Here is a 20,961-nt window from a genome sequence, read left to right as displayed (position 1 = left end):
TCACTGATTTTGCTTACTGAAAGATAAGCTCCATTAAGGCAAAATAGTTTCTCAGTTTGGTTCTCTCCTTATCCTATACAATTGTTATCCTAGAACAATTCATGTCACATATTAGGTGCTCAATAATTTTTCTTGAATGCACAAATGTCTCCCTATTCTATAAACAATGATTGAAGCTTCTCAGTCTTTAAATAATGACTTACAATATCTGACCTTTGTCTTCTAAATTAATTCTTGCAATTAACCTTCTACTTCAACCAAACCATACTACACCTGCAACCCACCTTCCTGTTTCCTGGTATTGTTCTTTTGAGTCCACATCCCTCCATGCTTATATAAATGATACCCTTACTTCAAAGTCCACTTCAAGATAATCTCTTTAGCATGGGGTAAAAGAGAGTAATTTTTTTCATTTATATTGCCTTGAAAATACAGAAAATATGAAGATACAACAAAAGTTAATCATAACTATACCACCTTGCTCAATCTCCGTTAATTTTTTAGAATTTGAATCATATTTATACATATATTTTTAGTTTAAAAAATCACCTTAGAATCTTGCTACATTTTTTGGTAATTAGTACTTGGACTTAACAGTATTCATTTCCTTCTTTATGCCTCTTCTCTGAAATCCTATTTTTTATATCATCTTAACCATCTTCATATTTAGATTCATATGTAAATATATTCCGAATTTTGTTTTAATGAATACATTGTGTACTATTACTATATTGCAAATAATCATGTAACTGATTCTTAATTTAATTTAAAAATAAAAAGTGGATATAAATATTAAGCCTTGACCATAAAGAATCTCAAATATACAAACTTTTGTTTATCTCGATAGCATATATTCCTATTACCAGAAAATAGTTTTATCTTTCTTTAAGTGATTTTAACACAGAATGATTTTCTTATATCTTTCTGTAGGTCATCATTAAGATATATTGAAATGTATATTAAAATATTTCATAAATTTCTTAGTAGGCTTTGACTGTATCTTTTCCATAATAAAAGTTTTTTACACATTGTTTTGATTAAAGTTAAAATTAAATTCTATTCACTTTTTTGATATACCCAGGTGTTTTGTCTTAGCTTAATAGGCAAATCTCGGGAAGAACTAAAACCACTTATTTCCATTAAATTCCTTCGAGCACTCAGAGTTCTATCTCAATTTGAAAGAATGAAGGTAAGAGAAAAGTTTCTAATCTGTAGGTTTTTATTTAGGATTAATAACTCTCCATAAATTAACAATCATGTTGTCTTCACATTTGTATCTTTAACAATATTAATACAAAAGTCTTACATATTACTAATTAAAAATACAGAAGAAAGGTTTATTAGTTATGCTTATTAACATTTTAGGCTTTTATTGCTCATAAGATACAAAAACTAATAAAGATAAGCAAAAAATTAATAGTTGAGAGAGAAAAATGTAATAACCCACTGATACATAGAAGTATTAATGAAATGATGTCCATGTTAAAAATATAACTGATAGAAAATGAAATGTTGATCAGTTAGCTAACTTTTTTAAATTATAAGGACATCATACACACTTATTAATTTACCAAATGAAATAACAGTTTGAGTTTTAAAATAAATTCACTTTTAAGTCACACATCACAAATTATGAATTCTTGCCAGTCTTCTCTCTCTCACTCCCATGTTAAAACTTCTTCTGAACAATGTGAGGGAAACTAATAGGTTGCACCATATAAAATGGCCAATGTTCAATCTTTGGGCCTATAATGGAAGTCCCATATGACTCAACCTAGAAGAAAAAGCAGAGTCTATGACCACCAGAATTAGTATAATTATATAGCTATACAGTGATCAATTATATGCAGAAATGGGAGAGTAGTATTTTACCTTTTATTTCGTAATCATACATTTATATTTCCTTGCATTTGTCATTTACATGGATTATTTAACATTAGCCTGCCTCTTTGACTAATACTATGGAATATCATATATCCAATGTAGGTGGAAACAATAAGAAACTTATTTATGTTTAAGCTGCATTGTTTTTATAGTTGATACATTGTATGTTACATTTAAACTGCCATTCATTAAGAAACTCAATACTTAAATTCCTTCCACTTGGCTAAAAAATAGATATTTATTTTTATTTCAAACTTTGAGTGATTATTATAAATCTAAACAGAAATATAAGTAATTTAAAAAATGTGTTTTACCTAAAACATACTTCCAAAATTTTAATAGTACCATCTTTATATGATTCAATATAATATGATTATGTGATACACAGTTGTGTATACATGTGTATATGTTTTAAGTATGTTAATTATATTTTAATATATATGCAAATGCATGATTGACAATATTTTTGTAATTAATATGAATCTGTGACTGGTCAACCTATTCTCCAAATACATTTGATGTGCTAATGTTGGGAAAGAAATATTTCATCATGTAGCAAATACAGAAAAATTCCAGTTATCATACACCTAGAAAACAAAAATTTTGAATATTAATTGTAATTTACATTATGACTTACGAAACACTTTATTAACAACGTTATGGAAGTCCACAAGGTGGTGATATTCCCCAGTGCTTTTAAACCAAAACAAGGAGGATAAGCTGAAAAGGAGAAAATGATTGAAAAGATCTGTAAGATTCAGGAATGACAATACAGCCAAATTTCTAGCATAAATTCAGTTTAGTGATAAGATAATTTCATAGTATATTCTAGGGCTATAAACTACACATGGCCTATTAAAACATAAGGGCTGTGGGTAAGGGAAATGGAGAAATGTTGATCAAAGGGTCCAAACTTTCATTTATAAGATGAATAAGTTCTGGGGATCTAGTGTACAGTATGGTGACTACAGTTAGTAATACTGCATTGTATACTCGAAATTTTCTAAGAGAGTAGATCTTAAATGTTTCTCACCACATACCCGAAAAGATAATTATGTGAAGTGATGGATGTGTTAATTAGCTTGATTGTAGGAATCATTTCACAATTTATACATATATCAGGACATCACCTTGTACATCTTAAATTTACACAATTTTTGTAAATTATACCTAAATAAAGCAAAACACATGTACAGATATACACTAACACACAGAAATTAGATAATGAATGTAACTAGACTACTTTTCCTTATTTTAAAAAACGTTCTGGCATAATATCAGCGTTTCTTTATCCTAATAAATTTAGATACAAAGAGAAAAAAAAGTATCAAAATCAGCAAGTTTTCTGCCCTTGATTCACAGAAAAGTAGGAAGCGATTTGCTAGGGAAGCTGCCTCTCAAAAATCAAGTGCTGTTACTATTTGATGCCATTCATTAATTAGAATGGCAATGAGAGAGTAGCCATGGACAATTCGAGGTCAGGTAAATAATTATGTTTAGGTCAAGGTCAGATCCAGATCTTAAACTTCATCTCATCCTCTGGAAGTTCTGTAGCTGAATTAACTGAGTATATAAGGAAGCTAAGTGATTACAAAATTAATGTTTTATGTATTTAATAAGCTTCAGGTGCTCTTACTATTTAAATATTTGTTTCAACCATATCTATTGCTTTTATTCTTACATTTGTGTGTATTTTCTAATAGACATAGCATTTTTTTCATCAGAAGCATCAGTGGGCCTTTCAAAATATCTAAATGTCAACAAAGGATCTGTGACTTAGTTTTAGAAGTAAAACTAAATGTAATTAAAAGCATAATTAAAAATCAAAATATTAATTCAAGGACAGAAATCTAAGGAATATAAGAAAGAAAGTATAGGCAAAAGGCTCCGTATCCAGTAATGGCTGAGGGAAGGGAAGGTTAGAATGGTAGAAAAGAGAAGGTTCCCTCAGGGAAAAAAAGAGAGAGAGAAAGAAGTGAGGTTGGGGAAAAGGAGTCAAAGTATAAATGATAAAGGAAAGATAAAGAGGTAGCAAAGATTGAAAATATTTTATTGGGTATAGCCACTGGTTTACATTCACCATAACAGCTTTAGTGGACTGATAAGAATAAAATTCTGAATGTATCAATAATATTTAAAGAATGAAGGAACTAAGGAAATGGAGACAGTGATCATAGATTATTGTTATATTTAAGTTTAGGTGGTAGATTCATTTCCCAAATGACCCACTCTGGAGTAGGTCACTAGAGACAGTGGTTCAGAGAGGAGATCTATGATTTTGAGAGGCACAGCTGCGCATTCAGTGTTTCTTGACACAATCTCTTGCCTTGGCTTCAAGAATCTACAATCTCTACAATCTCTTGGTCTTCCTCTTATTTTCCCTCCACTTCTTCACCATCTCCTTTATAGGCTAATCCTCCCTGAAGTTAGAATCCCCAAGATTAGATCCAGACTTATTTCACTCTCATTTTATATGCTTTCTAAATAATCTCATACATATACACAGGTTCAGTTGTCTTGCCCATTTCTGGCACAATAGAGAAAATGGAAAAACGAGTTAAATAAGTGAAATAATTATGTATTCTAGTATTTATACCAATCAGCCCTGTTGTCTTTTAATATTTTTAGTACAAAAATTTTGAGAATATCTGGATTTTTAATATATATATTTTTAACATCTTTATTGGAGTATAATTGCTTTACAATGGTGTGTTAGTTTCTGCTTTATAACAAAGTGAATCAGCTATATGCATAAATATACCCCCATATCTCCTCCCTCTTCAACCTCCCTCCTACCCTCTCTATCCCACCCCTCTAGGTAGTCGCAAAGCACCGAGCTGACCTCCCTGTGCTCTGCGGCTGCTTCCCATTAGCTATCTATTTTACATTTGGTAGTGTATATATGTCCATGCCACTGTCTCACTTCGTCCCATCTTACCCTTACCCCTCCCCGTGTCCTCAAGTCCGTTCTCTACGTCTATGTCTTTATTCCTGTCCTGGCCCTAGGTTCATCAGAACCTTTTTTTTTTTTTTTTTTAGATTCCATATATATGTGTTAGTGTACGGTATTTGTTTTTCTCTTTCTGACTTACATCACTCTGTATGACAGACTCTAGGTCCATCCAGCACACTACAAATAACGCAGTTTCGTTTCTTTTTATGACTGAGTAATATTCCATTGTATATATGTGCCACATCTTCTTTATCCATTCATCTGTCGATGGACACTTCAGTTGCTTCCATGTCCTGGCTATTGTAAATAGTGCTGCAATGAACATTGTAGTACATGACTCTTTTTTGAATTGTGGTTTTCTCAGGGTATATGCCCAGTAGTGGGATAGCTGGGTCCTATGGTAGTTCTATTTTTAGTTTTTTAAGGAACCTCCATACTGTTCTCCATAGTGGCTGTATCAATTTACATTCCCACCAACAATGCAAGATGTTGCCCTTTTCTCCACACCCTCTCCAGCCTTTATTGTTTGTATATTTTTGATGGTGGCCATTCTGATTGGTGTGAGGTGATACCTCATTGTAGTCTTGATTTGCATTTCTCTCATGATTAGTGATGTTGAGCATCCTTTCATGTGTTTGTTGGCAATTTGTGTACCTTCTTTGCGAAATGTCTATTTAGATCTTCTGCCCATTTTTGGATTGGGTTGTTTGTTTTTTTGATATTGAGCTGCATGAGCTGCTTGTATATTTTGGAGATTAATCCCTTGTCAGTTGCTTCACTTGCAAATATTTTCTCCCATTCTGAGGGTTGACTTTTGTCTTGTTTATGGTTTCCTTTGCTGTGCAAAAACCTTTGTTTCATTAGGTCCCATTTGTTTATTTTTGTTTTTATTTCCGTTTCTCTAGGAGGTGGGTCAAAAAGGATCTTGCTGTGATTTATGTCAAAGAGTGTTCTGCCTATGTTTTCCTCTAAGAGTTTTAGTATCCAGCCTTACATTTAGGTCTTTAATCCGTTTTGAGTTTATTTTTGTTTATGGTGTTAGGGACTGTTCTAATTTCATTATTTTACATGTAGCTATCCAGTTTTCTCAGCACCACTTATTGAAGAGGCTGTCTTTTCTCCATTGTATATTCTTGACTCCTTTAGCAAAGATAAGGTGACCCTATGTGCATGGGATTATCTCTGGGCTTTCTACCCTGTCCCATTGATCTATATTTCTGTTTTTGAGCCAGTACAATACTGTCTTGATTACAGTAACTTTGTAGTATAGTCTGAAGTCCAGGAGCCTGATTCCTCCAGCTCCATTTTTCTTTCTGAAGATTGCTTTGGCTGTTCGGAGTCTTTTGTGTTTCCATACAAATTGTGAAGTTTTTTGTTCTCATTCTGTGAAAAATGCCAATGGTAGTTTGATAGTGTTTGCAGCGAATCTGTAGATTGCTTTGGGTAGTGGAGTCATTTTCACAATCTTGATTCTTCCAATCCAACAACATAGTATATCTCTCCATCTGTTTGTACCATCTTTAATTTCTTTCATTGGCATCTGTAGTTTTCTGCATACAGGTCTTTTGTCTCCTTAGGTAGGTTTATTCCTAGGTATTTTATCTTTTTGTTGCAATGGTAAATGGGAGTGTTTCTGTAATTTCTCTTTCAGATTTTTCATCATTAGTGTATAGGAATGAAAGAGATTTCTGTGCATTAATTTGGTATCCTGCTACTTTACCAAATTCATTGATTAGCTCTAGAAGTTTTCTGGTAGCATCTTTAGGATTCTCTATGTATAGTATCATGTCATCTGCAAACAGTGACAGTTTTGCTTCTTCTTTTCCGATTTGGATTCCTTTTACTTCTTTTTCTTCTGTGATTGGTGTGGCTAAACCTTCCAAAACATTGAATAATAATGGTGAGAGTGGGCAACATTGTCTTGTTCCTGAACTTAGAGGAAATGCTTCCAGTTTTTCACCTTTGTGAACAATGTTTGCTGTGGGTTGGTCATATAATGGCCTTTATTATGTTGAGGTAAGTTCCCTCTATGTCTACTTTCTGGAGGATTTTCATCATAAATGGGTGTTGAATTTTGTCGAAAATTTTTTCTGCATCCATTGAGATTATCATATTGTTTTTCTCCCTCAGTTTGTTAATGTCGTGTGTCACATTGATTGATTTGTGTATATTGAAGAATCCTTGCATTCCTGGGATAAACCCCACTTGATCATGGTGTATGATCCCTTTAATGTGCTGTTGGATTCTGTTTGCTAGTGTTTTGTTGAGGAGTTTTTCATCTATGTTCATCAGTGATACTGGCCTGTAGGGTTTTTTTGTGTGTGTGACTCCTTTGTCTGGTGTTGGTATCAGGGTGATGGTGGCCTCATAGAATGAGTTTGGGAGTGTTCCTCCCTCTGCTATATTTTGGAAAAGTTTGAGAAGGATAGCTGTTAGCTCTTCTCTAAATGTTTGATAGAATTTGCCTGTGAAACTGTCTGGTCCTGGGCTTTGGTTATTGGAAGATTTTTAAACACAGTTTCAATTTCAGTGCTTGTGATTGGTCTGTTCATATTTTCTATTTCTTCCTGGTGGAGTCTTGGAAGGTTGTGCTTTTCTAAGAATTCGTCCATTTCTTCCAGGTTGTTCATTTTATTGACATATAGTTGCTTGTAGTAATCTCTTATGATCATTTGTATTTCTGTTGTTACTTGTCCTTTTTCATTTCTAATTCTGCTGATTTGAGTCTTTTCCCTTTTTTCTTGATGAGTCTGGCTAATGGTTTATCAATTTTGTTTTTCTTCTCAAAGAACCAGGTTTAAGTTTTATTGATCTTTGCCATTGTGTCCTTCATTTCTTTTTCATTTATTTCTGCTGATTTTTATGATTTCTTTCCTTCTGCTAACTTTGAGGGTTTTTTGTTCTTCTTTCTCTAATTGCTTTAGTTGTAAGGTTAAGTTGTTTATTTGAGATTTTTCTTGTTTCTTGAGGTAGGATTATATTGCTATAAACTTCCCTCTTAGAACTGCTTTAGCTACATCGCATAGGTTTTGGGCTGTTGTGTTTTCATTGTCATTTGTTTATAGGTATTTTTTGATTTCCTCTTGATTTCTTCACTGATCTCTTGGTTATTTAGTACTCTATTTTTTAGCCTCCATGTGTTTGTATTTTTTTCCTGTAATTGATATCTAGTCTCATAGCATTGTGGTTGGAAAAGATACTTGACACGATTTCAATTTTCTTAAATTTACCAAGGCTTGACTTGTGACCCAAGATATGATCTATCCTGGAGAATGTTCCATGAGCACTTGAGAAGAAAGTGTATTCTATTGTTTTTGGATGGAATATCCTATAAATATCAATTAAGTCCATCTTGTTTAATGTCTCATTTAAAGCTTGTGTTTCCTTATTTTCATTTTGGATGATCTGTCCATTGGTAAATGTGGGGTGTTATAGTCCCCTACTATGATTGTGTTATTGTCGATTTCCCCTTTTATGGCTGTTAGCATTTGCCTTGCGTATTGAGGTGCTCCTATGTTGGATGCATAAATATTTACAATTGTTATATCTTCTTCTTGGATTGATCCCTTGATCATTATGTAGTGTCCTTCTTTGTCTCTTGGAATAGTCTTTATTTTAAAGTCTATTTTGTCTGATATGAGAATTACTACTTCAGCTTTCTTTTGATCTCCATTTGCATGGAATATCTTTTTCCATCCCCTCACTTTCAGTCTGTATGTGTCCCTAGGTCTGAAGTGGATCTCTTGTAGACAGCATATGTACAGTCTTGTTTTTGTATCCATTCAGCCAGCCTATGTCTTTTGGTTGGAGCATTTCATCCTTTTACATTTAAGGTAATTATTGATATGTATGTTCTTATTACCATTTTCTTAATTGTTTTGGGTGTGTTTGTTTGTTTTTTGTTTTGTTTTTTGTTTTTTTGAGGTATGCAGGCCTCTCACTGTTGTGGCCTCTCCTGTTGCAGAGCACAGGCTCCAGATGCGCAGGCTCAGCGGCCATGGCTCATGGGCCTAGCCACTCCGCGGCATGTGGGATCTTCCCAGACCGGGGCACGAACCTGTGTCCCCTGCATCGGCAGGTGGACTCTCAACCACTGCGCCACCAGAGAAGCCCTGTATTTAATTTTTGATAGTTTGATTAACATGTGTCTTGGCATGTTTCTCCTTGGATTTATCCTGTATGGTACTCTCTGCACTTCCTGGACTTGAATGACAATTTCCTTTCCTGTATTAGGGAAGTTTTCAACTATAATCTCTTCAAATATTTTCTCAGTCCCTTTCTTTTTTTCTTCTTTTTCTAGGACCCCTATAATTCAAATGTTGGTGCATTTAATTTTGTCCCAGAAGTATCTGTGACTGTCCTCAATTCTTTTCATTCTTTTTTCTTTATTCTGCTCTGTAGTTATTTCCACTATTTTATATTCCAGGTTACTTATCCATTCTTCTGTCTCAGTGATTCTGCTATTGATTCTTTCTAGAGAATTTGTAATTTCATTTATTGTGTTGTTCATCACTGTTTGTTTGCACTTTAGTTCTTCTAGGTCCTTGTTAAACGTTTCTTGTATTTTCTCTATTCTATTTCCAAGATTTTGGATCATCTTTACTATCTTTACTCTGAATTCTTTTTCAGGTAGACTGCCTATTTCCTCTTCATTTGTTTTGTCTGGTGGGTTTTTACTTTGCTCCTTCATCTGCTGAGTATTTCTCTGTCTTCTCATTTTGCTTAACTTACTGTGTTTGGGGTCTCCTTTTCACATGGTTCAGGTTTGTAGGACCTGTTGTTTTTGATGTCTACCCCAAGTGGGTGAGGTTGATTCAGTGGATTGTGTAGGCTTCCTGATGGAGGGAACTGGTGCCTGTGTTTTGGTGGATGAGGCTGGATCTTGTCTTTCTGGTGGGCAGAAACACATCTGTTGTTGTGTTTTGGGGTTTCTGTGAACTTATTATGACTTTAGGCAGCCTCTCTGCTAATGGGTGGGGTTGTGTTTCTGTCTTGCTAGTTGTTTGGCATGTGGTGTCCAGCAGTGGAGCTTCCTGGTCGTTGAGTGGAGCTGGGTCTTAGCATTGAGATGGAGATCTTTGGGAGACATCTCACCAACTGATATTATGTGGGGCCAGGAGGTCTCTGGTAATCCATTGTCCTGAACTTGGGTCTCCCACTTCCAATGCTCAGGCCTGACACCCAGCCGGAGCACCACGACCCTGTCAGCCACACTGTATTCAAAATGTGATCTTAAGACCAGCACATGGTTATCATGTGGCAGCTTGTTAAAACTCGAACATTTCAATCTTTCTTTTCTTCTCTTTTCTTTTCTTTTCTTTTCGTTTCTTCTCTTCTCTTCTTTTCTCTTCTCTTCTCTCTCTCTCTTTCTTTCATCAACCACTCTGATTGTTTTAGTTCTACTGCAGGCATTTTACTCCTCACATTTAATAAACCAGGACCTCGCTTCTTCCCTTCCAAGGGTCGTGTTGGGTGAAGCTGTGCTGGGCTGACCTGGTTGGGGTTCAGAAGCCCTCAGGACCTATTATATTCTTCCAGCCTCTCTCTAATTCTTAGAAATCCAGCCCCCTCAACCTGTCTGCCACTCCCTCAAGGCAGGCCTATCTTCTAAAGCTAAGACATTTCCTTTCTCCTCCACAGTTAAAACTTTCCAGAAAGATCAGCAATCTGAGGCTGGTATCATCTAATTAGCACTGAAATTGCTCAGGCAGTAGGCAGCAGGACAGTCTGGGCAGGTGTGGGTGGTGAGGTAACTTGGGGTGCACTGAGGCTGACACTAGAGCACAGGCTCATGGCCTTTAATATATATTTTTAATTGAAATTTGTTTTTTAGGTTATTCAAATACCAGATGTGATCTATTAAATCTTTAAAGATGGTCTTTTTTGTTGTTATTTCAATATGACATTACATTAATAAATATTTCCAATTTAATTAAAACACTTTCACATTTCTTACCTAAAGTTTACATGTTTGTTTTTTATATGCCAGGTGGTAGTGAGAGCTTTGGTAAAAACAACTTTACCCACATGGAATGTGTTACTGGTCTGCCTTATGATCTGGCTGGCTTTTAGCATCATAGGAGTACACTTATTTGCTGGCACATTCTATGAATGCATTGACCCAACAAGTGGAGAAAGGTTTCCTATATCTGAAGTCATGAATAGAAGTCAATGTGAAAGCCTTGTGTTTAATGAATCCATGCCATGGGAGAATGCAAAACTGAACTTTGATAATGTTGGAATCAGTTTCCTTTCACTGCTTCAAGTAGTAAGTACATGTTTGAATTTGTGAATTACATGTTCATTCATATTGTATGTGAACATAAAGGACAAAATGTGGGTGCTTAATAAAGTTGGTTTTAAATTATTTTAGCAATTATTAGTTAGTAGATACATGTTATGGGACATACTATACTAAGCTCATTTAGAAAGACAAAAGTCCTTGCTCTGTTGGGAGAAGGAAGTAGAAATAAAGGTAGGACTAACGGAGGAAATGACAGGTACTGGCCAAAGCTATTTCCTCCACCACTGATGAGATAATAGGTTCACAATTTTTGATCTAACTCAGATTACTGCTATTTTGTTTCTACTTAGTATTTTGAGGAATGGCTACTTGGTCCCCCAATATCTAGCAGATATAAGGTGGTGAATAATTCCTGTCTTACCTCTGTCATAGTGAAGCACACATACAGCAGTTACAACTAACTATGACACTTGGGCAGCGTGTATTTATTTACCATTTATCTATCTATCTAACCAGTGCTCTCTCTCTCTCTTTTTATTAATACTATCTTAAAATATTTTAAGTTATTAACTACAATTAAGCTAAGTAGTTTTAAATAGTTGTTAATAGACAGTATAAATGTAAAAATGAAAGTGGTAAAGATCTCAATTACACAGTATATTGAAGTGTGGTCAGCCTTACTAATCAAATGCTTTACTGTATTAATAACAGATTGAGTTTTAATTTTTATTTGCCACAAAGCATAAGATTTCCATAAAAATTAAATACATGCCATTTTTACAGGCCACATTTAATGGATGGATCACTATTATGAATTCAGCAGTTGATTCTATTGGTGTAAGTACAATATAATCCTAGAGCCACTGTTAAGGTTCACACAAAGTCATTTTTGCAATTCAAGGACAGGACACAAGCAATAATTGAGTAATTAACATGGTAAAAGCAAATGCTTATGCTAGATAGAAATTAAATACATTTCAGATTGAATATTTCATGAACAATGAACTCCTTCCAGGATTATATACAATGGTTGAGGCCAAACAGACCCATTTGAAGGATTATCATAACAATGATTAAACCAATGCAATAAATTTTAAAATTCAAATAAAAGCCATGATATCTCTTCACCAAAGACCAAGGAGGAAATATTGCCTCAAGTATCACTGTTGTATTTTTTTTGTCATAAATTATTTTCTAAGTCTTAAAAGGTCAGTATAAATATTTTGCTTATTTTCTCACTTTTTATTTTATTTTTAAAAACAATTTTTTCAGAGAAATTTTAGATCTACAGCAAAATTGAGAGGGAGGTACAGAGATTTCCCATATACCCCTGCTCTCACACATGCACACCTCTCCATTATTGACATTCCTCACCACAGTGCTGCATTTTTTACCAAAGACGAACCTACATTGACACATCATAATCACCCAATGTTCATAGTTCATAGGGTTCACTCAGTGTTGTACATTCTATGGGTTTGGACAAATGTATAATAACATATACCCTTCGTTATAATATCATACAGAGTATTTTCACTGCCCTAAAAATCCTCTATGTTCTGCCTTATTTCACTTATTTTTTAACTTAACTTTTAGGTAGATATGCAGCCTAATTTTGAAGACAACATCTACATGTGTTGTTACTTTATTGACTTCATTATCATTGGATTATTTCTTCCTCTGAGTATGTTGATTGGTGCTATTATTGCTAATTTCAACAAACATAAAGTAAAGATAAGTATAAATATTCTTTGTTCATCAATGTCTGAGGGGAAAAAAATGTTCTGCTTCAAATAATTAGTTTTGGATCCAGCTTAATATTGTTTTTATTTGGTACTAATCTTTAAAAAAATGATTGATGTTCCTGCAGATTGATGGATATTGCTGAAATGTTCACTTTTACATTGTTTTCTATATTTAAATAAGGACAGACAAGATTAAAAGTTAAAAATTACCAATGTTTCTGTATATGGGTTTGTAAATAATGACATGCTGAAAAATAACATTGTTATGCATCTGCACAAATATCTGAAGATGTTCAAGAAAAATAAACCACACTTTTTTACTCTCTGATATACTCAAAGCTTTCAGAGTCATAACCAGCAGAGACATCTTTGTCGGTTGAAATAGCTTTTTCTGCTAGAAGTAGAGTCATAAATCCTAACTACATGACCTAAATAGGAGTGCTCGAAACAAATAAGAGAGAATTCAGAGGCAGAATTGAACAACCCATGTTTGGTGCCATCTCCACACAAAGACTCCCTTCAGGGCTTCTATTAATACAAATATCTCAAAAGTCATATAAGTTCACTTATTTTAACCTCAGGGCCCTACTTTCTATTAGGTGTAGGAATGCCTTATGGTAAATCAAAGAAAAGAAGAGTTTAATCTTGAAATTCCATCTTTGGCCATGTCATCAAAGCTTAACCACATGCAGAATCTGGTAAACAAACCACTCTGAGTCTGCACTAATTAGATGGGATTAGAAAGATCAGTGGTCAAATGAAATATTCATTGGATTGGATGCTTCATCTTCCTAGGGATTTCAACCTAATGGGATGATATCCTAGGATTTGCTTCTGGACTTCAAACTGATGACCCCTGTCAATTTTAAGTGAGCAAGTCCTGCCATGGGCAGTAACAATTCCTAATTCCTAGATTAACACATTAAATGTTCACCTCTTATTCACTTTGCATATTCTGTATAAGATACTGAAATTAGCACTAGAAACACAAAGATGAATAATCCCTAGAAGGTTCAATGAAGAGGTAAACACTGGTGCTTTTTGAATAATAGTGAAAAGTATCTTCTAATAGTATTTGGAAAATTAAGTAACGTATGAACATATAAAAACACATATATGACCAATTATATTTTTTCCTGATTATTAAAAGGTATAAACCAGCTTTACATTTAGCTTTTTAGTTCAACTTTTCTTAGTCACCTTTCCAGATATCCTCTGCTGTTTCTCCTTTGTCTCTAACAAGAGGTCGGCCTCAGTAACTAAAAAGTTAAAATAGGGTTGACTACCCACAGGAAAGTTCATCAAAAGATATTTATCAATCATTTCCAGTGTATACTCTGTGTTTTGTATGAATTTTTGTGCAGAAGATCAGACATGTTTAAACATGATTTAGTTCATTGCAGTTAAGCCTTTTTTAAAGGATTAAATCAATAATTGCCAAGCTTTCGAAAACGCATATTAATGTAAGATGAAATTTGGATTAAATATGATTTTAATATCTTTTTCTTCCCTTTATTTACCTGGGAGGCTCAAATATCTTTATAACAGTAAAACAGAAGAAACAATACCATGCACTGAAGAAGCTGATGTGTGAAGTCTCTCAAAAACCAGTACCTCGCCCAGGAGTAAGGAAATACCTAGATTTTTTTTTAAGTTCTGAAAAAGTTTCCTTTATATATTCTCTCTTACAAATGAAGATGTGTTTTTAAAATTCTTAACAACAAATGCTTTTGACAAAATTTTTAAAATATAGTCTTTGAAAGAGCTTTTGATGGTCTTTCTGTTTGCTTTTACTCTGTGCTATAGTTATTGCTTGGTAAAAACTTAGTCTTCAGTTATTTTCCTATTTATGCTGGGACGGAAGCTGTAAATCTAAAGACAATATGTCTGTATAAATATCTTATTAATAAAAATATTACACCTTTTTTCTTTACACACAGAACAAGTTCCAAGGATTTGTCTTTGACTTGGTAACAAATCAAGTTTTTAATATCATCATCATGGTTCTTATATTTTTCCAAGCAATAACCATTATGATACAAAGTGATGAACAGAACCCCAAAATTGACATTGCTGTCTACTGGATTAACTCAGTTTTTGTTACACTGTACACTGGAGAATGTGTACTAAAGCTCATCGTTTTCCGTTATAACTATTTCACCAATGGATGGAACATTTTTGATTTTATGGTGGTTGTTTTCTCTATGACAGGTAAGATTTTGTTTAGTCAAATTTTCATTTGTAATAATATTAATTCAGGCAAGCTCTTAGAGTAAATATCTCCTGAGATATAGTCTCTTAATAAGCAAAACAGGTAGGGATCCTTTTTATTTCCAGCAGGAATGCCTTACATTTTTACATTCATACATGTACACATGCCTGACAGATATAAGATATTAAAAATACTTTCTGAATTAATACATAGACTTTACTTCACAGACCACCAGATAAATGCTTAATTACCCCTTCAGTATATCACATACATTATTTTTCTAAGATGACACTAGAAGGACCTTTATGTCTTAGCATGATATAACCTTTCAAACTCATTATTGTTCCCTTTCCTCTAATCTCTAAAACTGTTTGCTACTTTCACAACACTAGAGTTTTAGGGTTTAATGAATTTGTTACAAGTTTTCTCTTACTCTGGAGATCCCAGTCCTTTATTTAACAAATATACTTGATTACCCTCTTTTTGAATATATGTTATGCTGTGTGCAAAGAATTCAGTTACAAACAAAGTAGGCATAATTCCTGTATATACATAGTTTATAATCTATCAAGGGATGCAGATAATTAAACAGTACATGTTAATGTTGTGCTATTAAGGTTATGATAAGGGAAGAAGCATGGGGTGCCACAACAGCACAACAGAGCAAGGAGCACCTAATCAGTAAGTAGAGATCAGAGAAAACTTCACGGAAGAAGCAAAAATCTAAATAGAGACCCATTGGATAAGGAGGTAGCCAAGAATCTAAGATAAAAGTGTTTTAGGCAGAGAAAAGTTTGTTTATTGTCTGCCTCCCATAAGACACATACTATAATGTTATCTCCATAAGAGTAGAAACAATATTTAATGTTATTGTCAAGTACTATTCTATGCAGTCAGTAGTGAAAAATGTAGATAAACTGCTCAGTTGTGCTCCCAGAAAATTCATTCATCAGCTGGTAGTAGAGGCAGTGCAGCTAATATTGATAGACAAGTACAAGAAGCTTGCTAGAAAAGTATGTAAAGTCAGGAAAGGGCTGATAGGAAGAAAACAAAGGAAAACAGAATTAAAGAGCCCCATGAGATTGAAATGAGAGTTACTGAATCAGACATCTAGAAGGAGAGGAAATTGCAGTCCGAGATAAAGATGTTTGAATTTGAGATCTCAGAAGGTCAGGTATCCTGGGTGCAGAATGTGGCCATAGATGGGTGTGTCTACAGTAAAATGATGGAGATTATTAAAATTTAAGAAAGCCAAATACTGGAGGGCTAGCCTTTCAATGGGTTGTTGATGGTAGGTGCTGGGGTGGAAAGGGTGACAGTGAGCCATGTACCAAAGTCTCCAATGAATATGAGTGAGGGAGAATGAATAGATCATAGAACCAAGGAATGGTAGGAGATGGTAGAGTTGAATGTCATGGTCCACAAACTCAAAAATTTCTTTTTTGTTTATAAAATTAATGTGAAGGAAAAGTATCTGAAAATCACATTGGAAAGAGGGAAAGATGCTTGCTTGTTCCATCTTTCTACCCTGAGAAATGTGGAATGGGAAAGAGTGAGTTATCTGTGCTTGAGAGTGTTGCAAGGGAAATAGTGTCCTCAAGATAGAGTCAGCTTTTAGATAAGAAAGGAAGTGAAGAAAATTTAGTGATGGAGAAGTAAAAATGTGTTTATAATTAAGTAGGGAAACCTCCTGCATAATGGAAGGGTTTGAGAGATTGAGGAGAAATGAAAATTTGAGTCAGAGTAGAAAGTTCACTAAAGCACTGTGGAAATGAGGGTATATGTAAGATAGAACGTCAGAGAGAATGCCATCATTGACAGTGACCAAATTAACAGAAATGTGAGACATGATCCTTCCAGATTCAGCAAACATACCATCTCATTTAGAAGTTTCATGGGATTTTCCCCTTCTCCACCTTCTCAACTCAGAATGAACCACACCCTCTCCAGTACTTTCAAAGAGCATCCCTTATGTTTTTTATGGTAATTATAATTTCACCTTGCTCTATAGTTATATATCTCCCTCTCATAGTGCCATCATCCTCCCACCATTGCCAGAAAGAAAAGTTCTTGGCGAAGACTCATTTATTCAATTCACATTTAAAGCTCCTAAGGTCCCAGATACTATTTATGAAGTCAATAAATCAAATTATAATCTGTGATCACTGAATACAAAATATTTTTTAAACTGTGTTTATCCACTAGGTCTTTCTGCCTTGCATTATAGTTAGTTTAAATATCTACCTCTACTCCCTAGATTATAGGGTCTTTGAGGATAGGAGTCATGTCACTCATCTCCGCATATTTTCTTGACACCTTTATGAGGTATCCAATAAAGGTTGGGTTGAATTAAATTTCTTGATCTAACTGCAATCAGGAAAAAAAATATGACTACTGTCCTATATTATGAATTCATGCCATCTGTGACTCCAGAAGTGCTTGATCTGTAATACTCTGAAAATGATGGTAGAAATAATTCTCTTCCAAATTTTGTTAGACACTCTGAGCATTGCCACAATTAGTATTTGGCTAACCCAGACTTTCAATATGTGCTAAATGTTATACGGGAAGGATTAATTACCTTAACATATAGAAGAAAACCAAAGAAATGTAAAATAATTTATATTCCTCTAAATAATTGTATTGCCTGTTTTATCTTTTCCTACACCAAGGACTATTTCTGCCTCTGATGGTGGGATATTACCTTGTACCTCCTTCCCTTTTGCAACTGATACTTCTCTCACGGATCATCCACATCCTGCGTCCTGAGAAAGGACCAAAGATGTTCCATGATCTGTTGCTTCCTTTGGTGCTGTCCCTCCCTGCATTGTTGAACATCAGTCTCCTCATCTTCCTGATCATGTTCGTCTACGCCATCTTTGGAATGTACAATTTTGCCTATGTTAAAAAGGAAGCTGGAATTAATGATGTGTCCAACTTTGAAACCTTTGGCAGCAGTATGCTCTGTCTTTTCCAAGTTACAATATTTGCTGGTTGGGACGAGATGCTCAATGCAATTTTCAACAGTAAATGGTCTGACTGTGATCCTGATAAAATTAACCCTGGGACTCAGGTTAGAGGAGACTGTGGTAACCCCTTTGTTGGGATTGTTTATTTTGTCAGTTACATCCTCATATCATGGCTGATCATTGTAAACATGTACATTGTTGTTGTCATGGAGTTTTTAAATATTGCTTCTAAGAAAAAAGCCAAGACATTGAGTGAAGATGATTTTAGGAAATTTTTTCAGGTATGGAAGAGGTTTGATCCCGATAGAACCCAGTATATAGACTCTAGCAAGCTTTCAGACTTTGCAGCTGCTCTTCATCCTCCTCTTTTCATGGCAAAACCAAACAAGGGCCAGATCGTTGCCATGGATCTTCCCATGGCTGTCGGGGACAGAGTTCATTGCCTTGACATCCTACTCGCTTTAACAAAGCGAGTTATGAGTCAAGATGTAAGCATGGAGAAAGTTCTTTCAGAGATGGAATCTGGATTTATGTTAGCCAACCCTTTTAAGATCACATATGAGCCAATTACAACTACTCTGAAACGAAAACAAGAGGCAGTCTCAGCAACCATCATTCAGCGTGCTTATAAAAGTTACCGTTTGAGGCAAAATGACAAGAAAACATCAGATATTCATATGATAGATGGGGACGTGGAAGTTCAGGCTATCAAAGAAGGTTCATATTTTGACAAAACTGAGGGAAAGTCAACTATTTAAAGCCAGATCTAATCCCACTCACTACCTTTTCACCTTCTTTACATATTCCCCAAATGTTAAAAGTTTAGATCAGAAATAAAAGAAAAGATCAGAGAAAGTAAAGATTTCACTTAAAAATCAATTGTTTACAACCCATGGAAGATAAGCTTGTGCTCACAAGATCCCACGTCCAATTCACTTTTACCCCTGTATATTCAGTCTGACCAAGACAACCCCTTGATATTACTGCAGAGTTAAATCGGGTTAAAACTGTTGTTTAATAATCCAATACTTGTTTTCTCTATATGGCTTATATGGAGTGTGCTTCTTCTGGAGGGTTGGGGGAGGTAGTAGCAGAAATTAGTAGCCGAAGGAGCTTACTTATACATTTTATGTCTACTTTAACTTGATGGGATTCAAGTCACTACTAATGGGACTTAATTACAAATAAAAAAGTACTTTCTTAAAGTGGGATGGTATTTTAAAAAATAGTACAATGCTACAGGCCATTAAATCATAAACTTGCCTAGGCCGATGCCAATCAGGGGAAGAGGAAAGGCAGTTCTTAGAAAGTGTCTCTGAGATTAATCAAAGAGACTCTTGGGCTGATTCAAACCACTTTTGAAAACGATTGATGAGAGCCTAGGTTTTGTTTTTGATTGTTTTGGTTTTATTTATTTTTGGTTTGTGAATTAATGTTGTTTCATTGTTCTTGGATTCCTGGTTTCTCATCTTTTTGGCTAGTTCCAGCTAAGGACCATTCTCTCTTTAAGAGAATGAGTTCCTAGAACAATCAGCATAAAGGGAGCTACAGTTATAGCCTACATTTTCTAATTTTCCTCATTTCTCCTTGGGAAACTGTGGCCACTTTGTAGTACTTTTCACTGCACTTCATGGATTTTTATAACTTTCAGAAAGAAAATGATCACTAAAACTGTGTGGACTCTGAACTAGGAGATCAAAGTGTGAGTTTGCTGTTCGTGGTGTTTTATAACATCAGTGTATGCAACTTAGTTTCCACTTTCACATTTATCTTTCCAAGTTTTCTGTTTTGTTTTGTGTTTATTTCATCACATACATAATTACTATGTAAAATGTTTTATGTTTGAAAAACTTTAAAATCCTAAGCATTAATTTTCACAAGATAGTAAGATAGGCACAAATTGTTGTTTTGATGTAATCATAAAATGTAGTCTCTTGCATCCCTGTAGTTTGAGATTCAGATATTTATTCTATTTGTGTGATGATTGATTTCAGTGTGCCTACAAAGCCCTAAAGGATTCAGAAGGAAAATATGTATACTGATGACTTAATGAAAAGCTTTAAATATGTTGTATGACATTCAATATCACTTAAATATCAGTAATTGTATTTTATTATGAATGCATGATCTTGATTGAGCCTTAACTATTATAATCTATTTCTGCTCCTCAGAAATGTATTAACCTGACCAAGATGCCTTTGGGGGATCCCCTAAGCAAATATAATTTCAGAGTTCTGTTTCTTACTATAAATGTTGCTTCCCTCTCTCCTCCTCTTCTCCATCATGTGATGGGGACCAATGAGGAATCAGTGTTAATTTGGTGACATGGTGACAGCTGGTGCTTTATTTAAGCTTCTCAATTTTCTATTTCTTGGAAATGCTTTAATGTGGAAACTGCTTCAAATATTTAAACTGAATCTAAGCTTGCTTCTGTAAATTCCATAAAGACTATGAACTGATTTTAGTTCGAAAATGATATCTTTTAATTGTAAATCGTGTTTGCCACTAACCTTCCGAAAGCTATGTAAAGAATTATTTTTAACAAATCTTACAACATATTTTACTTTTTAGATACTAAAGAAAATAGTAAATACAACTTGTTAACCAAGGTAAGCTTTGGTTCTTTTTCTTTCGTAAATTAGGTTGACAACTTTGTGTAATAAGAACTTTTTTAAAATGAGCCTTACATTAAAGCTTATTCATTCAGGTTCAAAGTTCGAAACTGGAAATATTTTTGCTTCGTTTGGATTAACTTAATTTTGTAAAATAAATATTAGTAAGCTTACCAGAGATCCTTACAAACTGAAAAATGTAAAAAGCACTCCTCTTAGCAAAATCCGAAGTTTACTGGATATATCTCCATATTTTTAGAAGTTGCTATATGGAAGATAATGCTGAAATTAAATTTATTGTTATGCTAATATTTATCAATACCTGCTTCTTTAAAATTTTTC

At 34.3% G+C, this 20,961-nt stretch overlaps 1 protein-coding gene across 1 annotated transcript in view; it reads left to right on the top strand.

Annotated features, from left to right (window-relative positions):
- The window catches only part of SCN7A (sodium voltage-gated channel alpha subunit 7), a 58,320-nt gene extending 37,359 nt beyond the window's left edge, over positions 1-20,961 (top strand). Inside the window, exons 16-20 of the mRNA XM_049712220.1 lie at positions 1,082-1,189; positions 10,827-11,105; positions 11,865-11,918; positions 14,767-15,037; positions 17,711-20,961. Coding sequence (XP_049568177.1) covers positions 1,082-1,189; positions 10,827-11,105; positions 11,865-11,918; positions 14,767-15,037; positions 17,711-18,765 — 1,767 coding nt within the window. The 3' untranslated portion in view covers positions 18,766-20,961. The remainder of the gene's footprint in view (positions 1-1,081; positions 1,190-10,826; positions 11,106-11,864; positions 11,919-14,766; positions 15,038-17,710) is intronic.

Source organism: Orcinus orca, chromosome 7 (assembly GCF_937001465.1).
Source record: "Orcinus orca chromosome 7, mOrcOrc1.1, whole genome shotgun sequence".
NCBI lineage: Eukaryota > Metazoa > Chordata > Mammalia > Artiodactyla > Delphinidae > Orcinus > Orcinus orca.
The sequence above is the reverse complement of the archived record's forward strand: the minus strand, read 5'-3'. Positions and strand labels throughout refer to the sequence as shown.